At 37.9% G+C, this 15,334-nt stretch overlaps 1 protein-coding gene across 6 annotated transcripts in view; it reads left to right on the top strand.

The window, feature by feature from the left end:
- Ubp1 (upstream binding protein 1) overlaps nucleotides 1–15,334 on the top strand; it is a 50,712-nt gene that overhangs the window by 28,348 nt on the left and 7,030 nt on the right. For 2 of the 6 annotated variants that reach the window (XM_071619711.1, XM_027932156.3), the window contains 8 exons: nucleotides 1,630–1,782; nucleotides 1,878–1,988; nucleotides 2,432–2,539; nucleotides 7,269–7,372; nucleotides 10,700–10,754; nucleotides 11,023–11,116; nucleotides 14,242–14,332; nucleotides 15,091–15,209. In XM_071619711.1, the coding sequence (XP_071475812.1) occupies nucleotides 1,630–1,782; nucleotides 1,878–1,988; nucleotides 2,432–2,539; nucleotides 7,269–7,372; nucleotides 10,700–10,754; nucleotides 11,023–11,116; nucleotides 14,242–14,332; nucleotides 15,091–15,209 (835 nt within the window). Of the gene's footprint in view, nucleotides 1–1,629; nucleotides 1,783–1,877; nucleotides 1,989–2,431; nucleotides 2,540–7,268; nucleotides 7,373–10,699; nucleotides 10,755–11,022; nucleotides 11,117–14,241; nucleotides 14,333–14,496; nucleotides 14,930–15,090; nucleotides 15,210–15,334 lie in introns of those variants that run through there. The other 4 variants (XR_011709254.1, XR_011709255.1, XR_011709253.1 and 1 more) reach the window with 4 other exon arrangements.

Here is a 15,334-nt window from a genome sequence, read left to right as displayed (position 1 = left end):
AAAAAGACTTTCTGTGATATCTAAAGATTATTCAAGTTCTATTTTTACCATTAGTAATCGACAATAAAGATTTTCATCATTTTTAATGAACAAAAACTGCTATTTAAAAAAATGATTGAAAAAAGTTTTAAAATTCTTGGTGGCATTGTTAAAACTTTTAATACTGAAATTTTCAAACCTTCACAAACAGAACACTGGTTCTCCATGTACCCACCTGGCTTCACCAGTTATTAGTTTTTTCTCATTTAGAATTATTATTGGCATACTTTAAAACAAATTCCAGACATATTTCATCCATCAAGAACATGTATATTGAAAAGTTGAATTTTTTAAAAGTAACATTATAATATCATTATTACATATTTATTAAAAAGTAGTAATTCTAATGGTATGTTCAGATTTATAATATTTATGGAGGAATTTAAACTTGTGAGTAGGCAATCTTTATATTGAAAAGAGAAAACATTTAATTCTTGGGCGATCTAAGTAGGCTATGGATCATATCAACTGTAAAGAATCATTAGTATTTTGCTGCTGGGAGCAGTGGCACACACCTGTAATCTCTGATTGGAGGGGCAGAGGCAAGAGGATTGCAAGTTTGGGGCCATCTTCAGCAAATTATCAAGGCCCTAAGCAAGTTAGTGAGATCCTGTGCCACAACACTGTGGCTCAGTGCTAAAGCACCCTTGGGTTCAACCATCACCAAAAATAAGTAAATAAATCATTAGTATTTTGCATTATGGTGGTCTACCAAATGTTCCTCATCTGTTAATCTTTGGGGCATGGTTGATACTAATTGAATATTTTTCTCATGCTATTGATGTTTGTCTGTAGGATAACCACTTATGTAGTGAATGGTAACACCACCTCAGGTTGTTAATAAAATCTTGGGTTGTGCAGTCATAAGTCATTGCAGAAATCTGCTTTCACATTGCAAGTAATTTGAAGATGGTACATGTATGTAGCAAGCAAAAATGACCATAGTGCTGTACTCTAAAGCTGTTTTCTCAAGCTGGCATTTAGGCAAGAGTGGAAGATGAATATTGCTTCGGAGTCCAAAATAGATTTTGAAGGGTTCTGGAGAATTTAGATGGATATGAGTCCTTCGTTTTCTGGGCTGTGGAAATTCCCCAGGCATGTATCACAGATTGGTATGTCTGTGTAAGAGCCTTAGTAAGATGATTGGCTGTCTGAAATAGGGGTAATGGCAGTAAAGGATAAACCACTGACAGCTCAGAATGATGAAGTAAGGATTGCTGTGGATGAAGTAAGGAGTAGGGCTTAGGACCCTGGGTCTAAGAGTAGCATATTGTTCAGTGTGGAGGTAGGTGACATATATAGGAAGCCATTGTACTTTCAAGTCCTGCATTAGAGGAGGGAGAATGTAATAGGGAAAGAGGTTGTTCTGAGCAAATCCAGAACTACTCATTGGATTTCTAAAAGAAATCATTGGATTACTAATACACAGGATGTATTAAAAGCTAGGGAAATTCACAAGAGAATTTTGCTGATATGTGAGAGTTTTTAAGGTTCTTGAATGTGTGCTGGTGGCATGCTATCTAACTGGGAACTAAATAGGCAATCCATGGGAGGTGCTTTGAAGCCACTTCATCTTGCATTGATTTTTAGGTACACTGCATCAGCACAGAATTTACTCCTCGGAAACATGGAGGTGAAAAGGGAGTACCTTTCAGGATCCAGGTTGACACCTTTAAGCAGAATGAAAATGGAGAATACACAGATCATCTTCACTCCGCTAGTTGCCAAATTAAAGTTTTTAAGGTAAGAAATAGAAACCAGGCTGTCAGTAATTAGGATTCAGTTTTGCTTTTAAAGCTGTTTACAGTATGATGAAGGAAATAATCTTTGTTTTTAAGCCTAAAGGTGCAGACAGAAAACAAAAAACTGACCGAGAAAAGATGGAAAAAAGAACAGCTCATGAAAAAGAAAAGTATCAGCCGTCCTATGATACCACAATCCTCACAGAGGTAATGTAATGTGGCATTTGGTTTTGGAAGAGAAGCAGAGGTTGTGTATTATTAGCACTACCTCTCAGACGAGTTTCACAACAAAGGGGTTGGGAAAGATTGGGTGGTAGAACAACATGATATTCTTTGAGAAATTTGTAGGGAAATATTTAAATTTGGGAATTTTTATGGATTAGTTTTGTGGGTGGGATCTTGAATGAAGATGCTGAAATCCCAATCAGGTCTCAGAAACAGACCTTAAAACCTTGAAGTTGGCAAGAGATTATTAAATCGGGGCCTAGAATGTCCAATTTTTGTCACTGCTGGGGTTTTGCATTTTCTTTAACTTTGAATCCTGTTAGTCATACATTTGTTTAATTGGACTGCAGAGACATGAAACAGGGTATTAGATCTTTCTTTGTATAATGAAAAGACATTGATCCCAATCTTTGGTGTTTGTCCAGATGAGGCTTGAGCCTATAATTGAAGATGCAGTTGAACATGAGCAGAAAAAGTCCAGCAAGCGGACTTTGCCAGCAGACTACGGTGATTCTCTGGCAAAGCGAGGCAGTGTAAGGGACTTCTGCTTCTCTTTTCATTGTGCAAGAAACCTTGTACAGTGTTAGATATAGGACCAACTTCCACTGAAAAGTAAAGCCAAAATTGTTTTTGATGTCCATGTCTTGATTTAATTTGCTTTTGTTTAGACTTCCTGCTTTCTGTTTGTTCCTCACTGAGGAAAATTTCCTAAATCTAACACTTTAAAACAAAGCAAAAACAATGTTGACCATATTGGGTGGTTTTGGAGGGAAAAAAGAATACACCCAGAGATTTGTGTTCCCTCCTTGTCTCCTTCCCCCTTCCCTCCCTCCCTCTTTCTCCTTCACACACACACCTCCTCCAAGAGCACTGAAATTAATTGAAAATTATTTCTTTATTTAAATAGTTATTTTTAAAATAGTTGTCATTTTTGTGTAATTAAAATTTTTTTTTTGCTTTCTCTTGTGTAGACCTGATAAGAAAATTTTGTGGATATTTAAACAATGGCAGCAAGCTTGACATTAATATGTGCAATATTCTATGTCACATTTCCTTGCATGCAGTGTAAGAATCTGTGTCTGTCTGTGCTTTTAAAAGCCTATTTGGCAGCACTGGTAGAAAAAAAATCTTTGACTGCATTAGTGATTCCTCTTGGCACCCACCTGCATTGTGACTTAATGCTTCAGATTAAAGCAGTGCACCTCACTACACTTAGACCTGGGTCTCCTCAATTTGCAGTCCAGGAGGCTTTTGGTTGTGTATTAGCCTTTTCAGGTTAAGTAGAGCAGATCTTTATTTCATGACACAGCTCTTCATCTAACAGTCCACAAAAGACTATTTTATTATGCAAACTCAGATTAGTTATATATACTAGTAGCATTAAAGAATAAAAAACAAATTGGTATCATATATATTAATGAGTACTCTATTCATTGTTGCGTGTTCACACTATTAAGGTGCCAAAAACGGATTTTTCACTCTCCTACATACACTTGTGATTAATTATAGATCTTGAAACAGGCACCATCAAAGGAACCTTGATTCCAGTTTAAAGCATTGAATAAAAATGTTTTAAATTTTTCTTCATGCAATCATACTGAAAATGTACACATCCTAGTGCCACAGGGAGCACACATGTTGCATCTTCTTTAACTGGGCTTTTAAATTTTAAATCAATGATTTTTGGAACCACTAAATATTCTTTCCCAAAATGCTTGTCTCTCCAGTTTTATCTTCTGATTCCCCAGATGAAGACCCATAATGTTCTTAGTAGATTTCTTTAGGGAAATCCTGGTAACTCAACTCACTTTCCCACTCCGTTTATAAACCATTTAGCTAACTTAAATGGTAATTCATAAATAAAAGAAATCTGTTACAGCCCTGAGCTAATCTGAAGATGAGAAAGTTGTTGGGAAATCTTTAATGATTCTTAACTCAAGTCTAAAGTATGCAAAACGTCAGCAGTTCACTGGCCTGGGATTTCACATCTTCCTAGTGTGTTGCTTGCTGCCCTGGCTGCATTTGGTTTGGGTAAGATGCTTCTAGATGTGGTTTGAGCTCATTGTAGAAACCTATTTTAAAAAGCAGGTTACTGATAAGAAAGAAGGTCTGCAGCAATTCTTTATCATATACTTCTTCAAATGCCTACAAAGGAAGGCCAATATTGCTTATAGTTTTTTGGATAGTTATATTTGGCTTTCAGTAAAAAGGGATGTCCAGTGTATTGTTAAAATCTAAAAGGCTGATGAAATGGTCCCACACTGAATCATTACTACCATTGGTACCCAGGTGCTACACAACAAAACTCTTAGCATGTCTACTAATCTTTGATTGGCTCACATCAGGCCTGCCAGTTTTTACAGCCTTAAGTGGGTCATCATTCTTTAATCTACTTGAGGAGATACTCATTCACAGTGTACTGAAACTAGAATTATGTGATCAATTAGTCCTAGTGTCTATGCATTACAGTGTTTGGGAACATAGGAACATTGCCTAATTTTAACAAGTGTTATTGGGCTGGCAATGCAGCTTAATGGTGAAAAGCTTGTCTAACTTGTATGAGGCCTGCGTTTGATTCCATGACCACAAAAACAAAACAAAGCAGCACTCCTCTTGTACTGTTAAAAAAATCTAAATGTGTAAAAGTGAAAGCTTTGTGTAGGGAGTGTGAATAAATTTGGCCTATTTACTTTGTCAAACTAACTTGAAGCTTAGTTCATTTCCTCAAAAAGCTGACAGTAATCATTAAAGCAAATATGGGAGACAGTGTTTTTAATAAAAAAATTCCATTTTTTAGATGTGTGCTATGCTGTGTTGTTTTGTATTGAGCAAAGAGGATGGTGGTGCAGCAAAACCTTCCAGGTAGTGGAGGTGACAGTGAATGTTGACACCTGTGATTTTGATTAGATATGCTAAGGAGCTCATAGAATCTTATAAACTGAGGAGGTGATAATTTGTAAGATGGAAAGAAAAACAAAGACCTTAGTTTTTAAAAAAGTGGGCATTGTGGTATAAAATGTCACTTAAAGTGAAATTGGTATGCCATGCCAGAGGTTTAGTAAAGCTATGTGGTGGTAATAATTGCAGTTTTTCCCATTTTTAAAGAGGTACATAACAGGATAGTTGTTAAGAAGATTAGGGAATTTCTCTCTTTGTGTGTGTGTGTGTATCCATGCTTTTGATTCGTGTCAGGTATGGATTTTTAGTCCCTGTACCATTGGCAAGCTTTACTTTGTACTGCAGAAGGCCTCACGCTTTCTTAACTCCTTCGCACTAGTGGTCTAGATGCTTTGCTATTCAGAAGAATTTTGGAAAAAGATATATTCCTTGTACATTTTCAAGTTGTCATCTGAAAGTTTTCATCATAAATTTAAACTGCTGAAAAAGGAGACAATTTTCTGGCATGGAGAATATATTTATAATTTAAGATAAAACTATGACATTTACTCTTTGAAGTTCATCCTGTATACCATAGAAAAATAAAATTTCATCTTTTTTTTTTTAAAGAGAGAGAATTTTTTTTTTCAGTTTTCTGTGGACACAACATCTTTATCTTATGTGGTGCTGAGGATTGAACCCAGAGCCCCGCCTAGGCGAGTGCGTTACCGCTTGAGCCACATCCTGAGCCCCAATTTCATCATCTTTAGTTAAATCCAGAATCTTAGATTAACTAAAAGGGCAGAATTAAGGCCAGGATTATTCTCCCCTTCCTTCTTGTTTAATGTTCTGAGCCTGAAGGTCTTTTTTTAATGCTCATCCTAATTATTTCTTTACAGCAATTTTTTATAAATGAAATTTGAGTTTTAAATTTTCTTTTGACCATTGACCCTTAACTTAGTCAAGAAATTTAAATTTTGGGGCTGGGGCTGTAACTCAGTTGTAGAGCACTCGCCTAGTATGTGTGAGGCACTGGGTTTGATTCTCAGCATCACATAAAAATAAATAAATAAAATAAAGGTATCGTGTCCATCTATGACAAAAAAATTAGAAAAAGAAATTTGAATTTTAAAAATAGAAGTATCAGTTTGTAATAACAAGTTATATAAATTGTGATGAAAAACTACCAAATTAAAAAATAAACATTAATTGGAACTATATCTTGAATGATGAGACAGGATAGAATATGGCTTTTAGATTTTTAAATAGACAGGAGAAACTGTTTTTGATAAATTTTTCTTTCAGCAGTGTCATTAAAGTGTCGGCACTCCAATTTGTAAAAATTCCAGTAATATACCTTTCTGTATAATCTAGATTATTTTAGTATATGCCAGTTGATAATAGGTCCTCCTGGATTATTTTGAAAATAAAAAATTGAAAACCACCTAATAGTCTTTTGCTTGGCTTTGGTGTCTTAACCCAGGGCTGTGGTTGGATGTGATGCTTCTCTTGTGTAAAATGGGAGAAGGATGATTGTGAAAAGTGTTTCTTGAGATTGACAAACATCCCCAATAGATCAGCTGTAGAAAGAGTACCTGTGGGGTAAAATAGATTACTTCCTTCCTTGGGTTTGAGACTTCTATTTGAGGCTGTCCTAGCCTACTTAGTGTGCTTTTACTTTGGCTTTTTCAGCTCTCTTAATTTAACAGTGTGTTTTTGTATCTTTGCTCTATCTCTGGTCAGAATTTTACCTAGGGTTGAGGAATATTTAAGCCCACTATATCCTTTAAGAAAATATAAATAAATATATACAGATGGATAGGTAGAGGTAGAGGCAGTGCTATACACAGTTGGTATACTTTGGTGGGCCTATCTAATCTTATTTGGGAATTATTAATCTTAAGAGAGATCAAGGAAGCAAATGGGTACTGGTAAGGCTGCTCCTTAGGGAATAGGGCAAAAGGAGACCTAGTAAGACACAGCCACTGTCCAAGTCACCGTGTGATGTCAGATGTTGCTTATGAATCCTTTTTCGTTTCTGCTATTTTTTAAAAACCTTGATAGGTGCCTTTCGGGGAACTGACAAAGCTCTTGAAAACAAATTATACCTAAGTATATATTTTAAATGCTTTTATGAATTTTTGCTGTTGTCATCACTTCAGGTCTTCTCTAAGATTAATCAGTGTCTAGACGCACACAGCAGGTAAAATTTTTCTTTGCCACACAGGCTAAAATTGACATGTGTCTTTGAGGGTACTTGGTATGCATCAGGTGTCTTTCATTTTAGAATCTTGCATTTGGTCAGACTAGAGAGTAAATCACAAAAGTATTTCTTCTACATATTTAAAAGGCATATCATTAATTTATTTCTGTTTCTGTCCTTAGTGTTCTCCGTGGCCTGATACCCCCACAACCTATGCGAATAACAGCCCTTCACCAGCGCCCACTTTCACCTCTTCCCAGCAGAGCACTTGCAGTGTCCCAGACAGGTATCTGGTTTCTGTAGTTCTGTGCCTGCACCTCATGATCCTGCAAGTCCCTTCCTCTTCATTAAAGTAGCCTGCCTTTCTCTCTCTCTATTTTTTTTTTTTTGGTGGTGCTGGGGATTGAACCTAAGTCCTTGTACATGTGAGGCAAGCACTCTACCAACTGAGCTGTGTCTCCAGCCCTTAAAGTAGCCTCTTAATGACTGTGCACAGTAGTTATATTTTTTTCACCTGCGAGCCTTTTGCAGTAGCCTCGTGTGCCTCATACTTTCACAACTATGATAATTGTAGAAGAGGGACCATTTTCAAGATGAAGACAAGGAAACAGTCTTGAGATTGAAGACAGTATTAATGAGGTTCCCAGGCAAGGTCATGGTGAGTTGTTGAGGTGAAACTATGACTTCAATATGTTAAAATTACATTTATTAGCAAGAACACTCATCTTCAGTGCTTGCCATATCAGACAGCTTATTTCCTGATCTATTTTCCCTCCCAATAGAAAGTTTGTTTCTGTTTTTTGAGTATTTAAGGAAGGGCTTTCAGTTTCTTTCTTTTTTGGACCAGGGATTCAACCCAGGGGCACTTAACCACTGAGCTATCCCCTAGCCCTATTTTGTATTTTATTTAGAGACAGGGTCTCACTGAGTTGTTAGTGCCTTGCTTTTACTGAGGCTGGCTTTGAATTCGAGATCCTTCTGCCTCAGCCACCTGAACTGCTGGGATTACAGGTGTGTCCCACTGTGACTGGCCAGGGCTTTCGGTTTCTAATGAGTCACTGTGGTTTCGGAAATGGGAATATTTTAAGTTTTTTCTTTTTTGGTGGTACTGGAGATTGAATCCAAGAGCTTGCACACGCTAGGCAATTGCTCTGCCACTGAGCTGCACCCTTTTTAAAAATTTTATAGTCACCTAGGCTGGCCTGGCCACCACCACCCCACCCCCTCCTCCCCAACCCCGCATTTTTGGTCCCAATAATTGAACCCAGGGGCACTTAACCACTGAGCTACATCCCTAGCCTTTTTTTTTTAAGTTTTTTTTTTTTTTTTCAGAGAGAGTGAGAGAATTTTTTAATATTTATTTTTTAGTTTTTGGCGGACACAACATCTTTGCTTGTATGTGGTGCTGAGGATCGAACCCGGGCCGCACGCATGCCAGGCAAGTGCCCTACCGCTTGAGCCACATCCCCAGCCCTTTTTAAGTAATTTTTAATATTTATTTTTTAGTTGTAGTTGGAAATAATACCTTTATTTTATTTACTTATTTTTACGTGGTGCTGAGGATTGAACCCAGGGCCTCGCACGATGTGCTAGGTGAGTGTTCTACTGCTGAGCCACAACCTCAGCACCCCCAGTCTTTTTTTTTTTTTTTTTTTGAGACAGAGGGTCTTGCTAAGTTTCTTAGACTGGATTTGTACTCACGATCTTCCTGCCTCAGCCTCCCGAGTTGCTGGGATTATAGGTGTGCAGCACTGCCCCTGGCTCCTATGTTTTTTTTTTTTTTTTCCCACCGTCCCCTGGATCAGCAGGCTTTTCTTTATTCAGTATTTAGCAGCAGAGTCAATTGGTAGAACCATGGAGTGGCTCATTTTGGGGGCAGAAAATAGCTAGCTCCCACATTTGTTATTGGTGCATTATAGTTGTACATATTGATGGGATTTGTTATTACATATTTGTACATGCACACAATATAACAACATAATTTGGTCAATATCACTCCCCAGCACCTCAACCCCTTGGTCCTTTTACTCTACTGATCTCCCTTTGAGTTTTAGGAGATCCATCCCCACTTGTATTATCCTTATCCTTTTTCTTCTCTAGGTTCTACATGAGAGAAAACATATGACTCTTAATCTTCTGAGTTTGACTTATTTTACCCATCCATTTTCCTGCTAATGTCATAATTTCATTTTTCTTTATTCATCTGAAACTTTTTTTGGGGGGTGGGGCTTGGAACTTTTGATCCTCCTGCCTCAGCCTTTCAAGTAGCTGGGATTATAGGTGTGGGCCACCCAACTGTGCTTATTATCTGGCTTTGACTAACAACTGAGACTCTTGGGAATTACAGGTGGGAGCAGGAGACAGGGTCTGAGGCATCCTGAAGATGCAGTGGTACCCTCTGGGGCTTTCCATTTCTGGCTGCTTTGCTGGAGAACTAATGCAGAGTATTTCTGATCAGACCCCACCACCACCCTTTTTTTTAGGGCACTTCTTACTTCGGAGAAAATTATTAAAGCTATGACCACAAGGGAAAGGTTCTGTTGTTTTATACTCTGATCATTTTGCCCAGGTCTGATAAGAAAACAAACAAAATGACACTTTTGCCCTGTGGAAATATATGAGCTGATGATACTGCTTGTTTTCATGTAGGTTTAAAAGTAGAAGAATACTCATAGACTTGAAGGGGGGACTGGAGAGCCATCATGTTACCACATTAAAAGATCTCTTCTAGTTTTTTTTTTTTTTTAGGGCAGTCCAGCCTTAATAATCTTACAAAATTACTATGACCTTAGAGATGAGTTGTGAATTCAAGTTGACTAGTTGGCTGGATATTTCCTGAGAGTCCACTGTTCCAGGACTATTCTAGGTGCTGTGATATATAAGTGACCAGACAGATCTCAATTTGAAGGAGCTTAAATTTAGTGAGTGGAAATGGATATAAATATAGTAAATATATCAATATAGTAAACCTAAGTAATTGAGGAGCAGGCACTAAGAAAGGGGCCTGTAGCTCAGTGGGAGAACACTTCCCTGGGTTCTATCCCCAACATTGCCCCCCAAAATAAAGGAGCGTATGTGCAGGAGTCAGAAAGTTGTTTACTGTTTTCATTCTGCCTTAGAAACACAAGGATAGTGGTTTGAGTTTGTTTCTCTTGTTCACTCTCTGTAATCATGGATATGTATCATGGATTAATTAAAGGAAGATAGTATTTTATATTTTTACTTAGGATCATTATACTTTTTCTTGTAGCTCATTGTTTTCTTAAAGTAGATCGTTTTTGCAGCTCTATATCTTATTGGTTTCTCTTTTTTCTAATTAAAATCATTTAGTATTCTTCATTTTCTTGGCATCCCTATGGATAAGTGGGATTTCATAAAACTTGAATTTCTCACTAGAACATATGGACAAAATGGCATGAGTGAAGAGAGGGTCTTCTGCGTCTTCATCTTATCATAGTTATTACCCCCACCCTGCTGTGTCTCCCCTCTATTTGCAAACTTACAGCTTTCTCATAATGATGCCTTATTTAAAGTTACCTAGTTTAATAGGCTTTTTTTTTTTTTTTTTTTAATTATAAAAACCATTCTCTTCTTCCTTTTCCTTTCTCTTTAGCAATTCTTCTTCCCCAAATCATCAGGGAGATGGAGTTTCACAGGCATCTGGTGAAGTAAGTATCTTTTTCCTAAAACTATTTTATGCTTTCAAGGTCTTACATTTTTTAAGTTTCTGACAGTATTTGAGTCCTTATTCAGGTTTCTAAGTAGTCAGGTTCATGTTCTTCTTAGGTTTTCTTTTTTTAATACTGAAACTTGGAGGCTCCTTTGTTTTGTTTAAATACTCTTTACATGCTAGTGACTTGGTGGTCTGGTCTGGTTTGGTTTGGTTTTGTAAGTTTGACTGGTTTCATCTCTTGTGTTCATTTTCTCTGTTAATAGCAAATTCAGCCTTCAGCTACAACCCAGGAAACACAACAGTGGCTGCTCAAAAACAGATTCTCTTCCTATACAAGACTGTTTTCTAATTTTTCAGGTATGTCTCTGTGTGTGTGAGACATACATGGGAGTGTTTTGTTTACTTGTTTGTGTCTGTGGTTTTATTAAAGAGTTTAAATTTTTTTTTAAAGAAGTAAATATATATACACACACATACATACATACATAAAAAGTTGCAGAAAGCAGTGATAATATACAGGGAAGTCCTGTGTTTCCATCACCCACTTCCCACAGTAGTAATATCTTACATGCTTGTCATATACTATAAAAACCAGGAAATTACCATTGATAAAATCTGTAGTTTCACCAGACTTATGGGTAGTCACTTGTATGTATGTATATAGTTTATGCAATAGTTTTTCATTTTACCTTCATTTTGAAATAGTTTTTGCTTTATACCAAGTTCCAAAAGATAATGTGCAATTGGTCCAGTATGCCTTCATTCAGTTTTTCATGTAATTGTAGTACAATAACAAAACCAGGAAATTGACATTGGTATAATATATAGTTAAGTCATTTTTATCACATGTGCAGATTTGTGTAACTACCATTGTGGCTAAGCTACAGAATTAGGCCATTACCACAGTGATCCCTGCTGCTATACTCGTTTTTATCTCTCCCACACTAGACTCTTTTCTGTCTCTATTATTTTTTTCACTTGGAGAGTTATGGAAATGGAATCACAGGATATATAGTTTCCTGGTATTTTTTCTTTTACAAACCTTATGATATTGGCTCTTTTATAACTCAGCATCATAATCTGAAGATTCACCCAAGTTGTTGTATGTATCTATAGTTTAACTCTTTTTTTTTTTTTTTTTAAAGAGAGTGAGAGAGAGAAGTTTTTAATATTTATTTTTTAGTTATCGGCGGACACGACATCTTTTTTTTGTATGTAGTGCTGAGGATTGAACCTGGGCCGCACGCATGCCAGGCGAGCGCGCTACCACTTGAGCCACATCCCCAGCCCATAGTTTAACTCTTTTTATTGCAGAATAGTATCTCATGGACCCAGGTCTTATGTACTTAAGGGTCTTATATACTGAAGTGTCAGTTCTATTCTTAGTAAGATAAGGAAATACTTGGATGGGATGTTAGAAGGCATCAAGTAGTGCTGCCTCAGGTGGTGTGGAAGGAGGTCCATGTAACAAATAGTAGTGGATACACCAGGTGGGGCAGGGCCATTATCTTCCAGATACATTTGGCACTGGGACCTTTTTCCCACGGAACAACAACATGTCCTGGATAAACATATTCTGAGAAATTGTGAGTCACAGTAAAGTGGCACCTTTGCTTTAGCTTGTGGTAGTATAGAGCCATTGAAACTCAGCTTGGTTGCTTTAAGAGGATGGAACGTGTGTGCACATATCGAGCTTCAAGGAAATCTTAGTTTCACAAAGAATATGGTTTCCTATTATGCTATTTATTGCATTGTTTTTGCAATGAATAGTCATTCCTCATGTAGCTTTTTGTCTCTTCAAAGTACCAGATGGAAGTCACTTGCTAGCTGGGACTGCCTGCCCACCTTTTTTTTTTTAAAGTTGTAGATGGACACACTACCTTTATTTTATTTGTTTGTATGTGGTGGGGAGGATCGAACCCAGTGCCTCACACATATGAGCAAGCACTCAACCACTGAGCTACAGCCCTAGCCCTGGGATCCATATTTTTTATATGATTAAGGAAAAGCCTCTTAAGTGTGGAAAACTAGAAATTGTACAATTTGGGGTGGAGGTGGTCATCTTGAGCTCTTGCAGAAGAAGCAGAATTAAAAGCATAGCACATAGAAAAACCTCCAATAAATATGGAAGGCCCTTGTTACTCCTGTTTGGTCAGTCCATGTTTTTGTCTTGGGAGTTTTAAGCTCTTTTCATTGAGTGGTAATTACATGGTTTAGCCTCCTGCCTTTTCCTTAACCCATGGGCTTCCTCTGGAGGCTGGGCAGGGAGCTAGCCATTGTGCCCTTTTGGTGCATCAACTGAGTCAAAGAACTACAAAAGGTCAGTGAGGAGATGAGGCCTCTTGCTCTGAGCCTTTTGGGCATTCACATTTCAGGAAGGTTTATCCACTTCTCTGCATGGGTTAAAGTTAAGGGTACATATGTGTGTGGGCACATCTCTGGTCACACCTATGAGCCCTGCTTCAGAGGTGTTTTTTTGTAGGCTCCAGTAGAGAGATGAGAGTGCTTGTTTCTCTGACTACAGAATGACTCTCTTAATGTTCATGTCTTGTGGAAGTTATACTTCTCTGATCTTTTTTTCTTTTATAAATTAGAAATTTATTAGGTTCTCATATTCAAGCTCTTAGAGAACTCCATTATCTTATTACATATTGGTAGGAGATACTTATATGGAAGTTATGCCTATATCCCAGAGACTGTTAGTAGAGGGCTAAACATAAAAGATTGTGAATGTATTCAAACATTAATAAGCAGAGAGGAGAATGTGATGAACTCCCATGTAGCCACCCCAAGCTTGGTCAGTCTTGGTTTCACTACTTCCTCTCCCACCTTTCTGCTGTATTTTAAGGTCTGTTGTATCCTTGATCTCTTGTTATTCACACTTGGCAAGTATTTATGGGGGGAAATATGAAGGAATCATGTGATTCTTTGCCATGCTTTCCTATTAAAATTGGCTGCTATGACAGTTATGTTACAGAATGTTTGATGTGACATTAAGTGGCCTAGTCTTGATGTGACATTAAGAGGCCTAGTCCTTGTTCCACTATCGGCTAGTTGTGTCACTCTGGTCATGTTTCTGAAACTCTGGACTTCCATTTTCTCTTTTGTAAAAATAAAACTGAGTAATCTGGGTGATCTCAAGATTTATCTACCTGAGGTCAGAATCAAGTAAAGCCACAGCAGAGCCACTAGGTGAAGCAGGCAGTGAGATCTGGTATTGGGGATAGTCAGTTGTATGGGATCTGCACACTGATTAGATTTACCAGCTTCTGGACTTCTGAACTCCCTCTTGATACAATACAGGCTATTGAAAAACCAGCATTGTCTTTGGCTCTAAAGGACAGGGGATGTGTGTGTGTACATTCAGAATGCCTGACGTTGTTTAGAAGGACATCTAACCATGTAAAAAGAGATGGATGCTTGTGAAGCAGCCAGTGGCATGTTCTTTTTCATTTGAGAAGAGTCTCTTTGTTGTCCTCCAGGTGCCGACTTATTAAAACTGACAAAGGAAGATTTAGTTCAAATTTGTGGTGCAGCCGATGGAATTCGGCTCTATAATTCACTGAAGTCAAGGTAAAATACTGTGGACTGTTTTGCGTGAAATAAGGACATACCTTTCTTCGCGTGGGGGGTTTGGGCAGAATGTGTTTCCACGATAGGTTGGCGTGTGCCTGTGTGCACCGTCGAGCATCGGCAGCATCGTGCTCACGAGAAGACTGTTTTGTGTACACCTTCAGGGCAGGCCCAGATATGATGCAGGCACTGATGAGGGCAGAGGTAGACTGTAAGACTGGTAGCAATGCACATGGGCAGTACTGATTTCTTGAAGACGACTGGGTTTGTTGCCAAGAAAACAAAACTTCTAATTTAGGTGAGCTATACAGAATCTACGGTTTTCAAGGTCATGACTATTATTAAACAGTTATTAAATATGTAAACTTCTAATTGTGAATTAAAATAATAGAACTGTAAACTATGCTGGCTTTTACGATCCATTTACTATCATTGTTATTTCTAGACTTGGGGTGTGAGAATTCCATTAAAATTGAATCACTGATTTTAAATTGCTTACTTAATCTTGAAACTTAAATTTACCAGCATCTGACAGACCATCTCAATGGTTTAGAGTCTGGATCATCATATTAGACCACCTGTGATAGTTGTTGTGAGGTGTGTGGTTTTTACATTTTTATTAGTAAATTATTTTGCATAATGAAATAACATTGTAAAATTTTCATAAGGAAATAGAACTTAGATTCCTATAGTTGTCATGTGTACGTGTGTTCAGGCAGCTTCTCTCCTAGGCTCATCTTGGCATCTTCTGATTGCAGGTCGGTTAGGCCCCGCTTAACCATCTATGTCTGCCAGGAGCAGCCGAGTAGTGCCACCCTGCAAGCGCAGCAGCAAGCTGCAGGCAGTGGAGGCGAGAATGGCAGTGGGACGCCTTACGGTGGGTATTCAGGGTATCTCAACCCTGTCACTTCCTTTCTGCCCAGTTACTAGTGCAGGAGTCTTGATAGTAGTAGGCACCAACTGTAGGGCCATGTCCTTGGGAAAAGAGGAAACTAGCAGTCT

The sequence above is a fragment of the Marmota flaviventris genome, chromosome 1 (genome assembly GCF_047511675.1).
Source record: "Marmota flaviventris isolate mMarFla1 chromosome 1, mMarFla1.hap1, whole genome shotgun sequence".
Taxonomy (NCBI): Eukaryota; Metazoa; Chordata; class Mammalia; order Rodentia; family Sciuridae; genus Marmota; species Marmota flaviventris.
The sequence above is the reverse complement of the archived record's forward strand: the minus strand, read 5'-3'. Positions and strand labels throughout refer to the sequence as shown.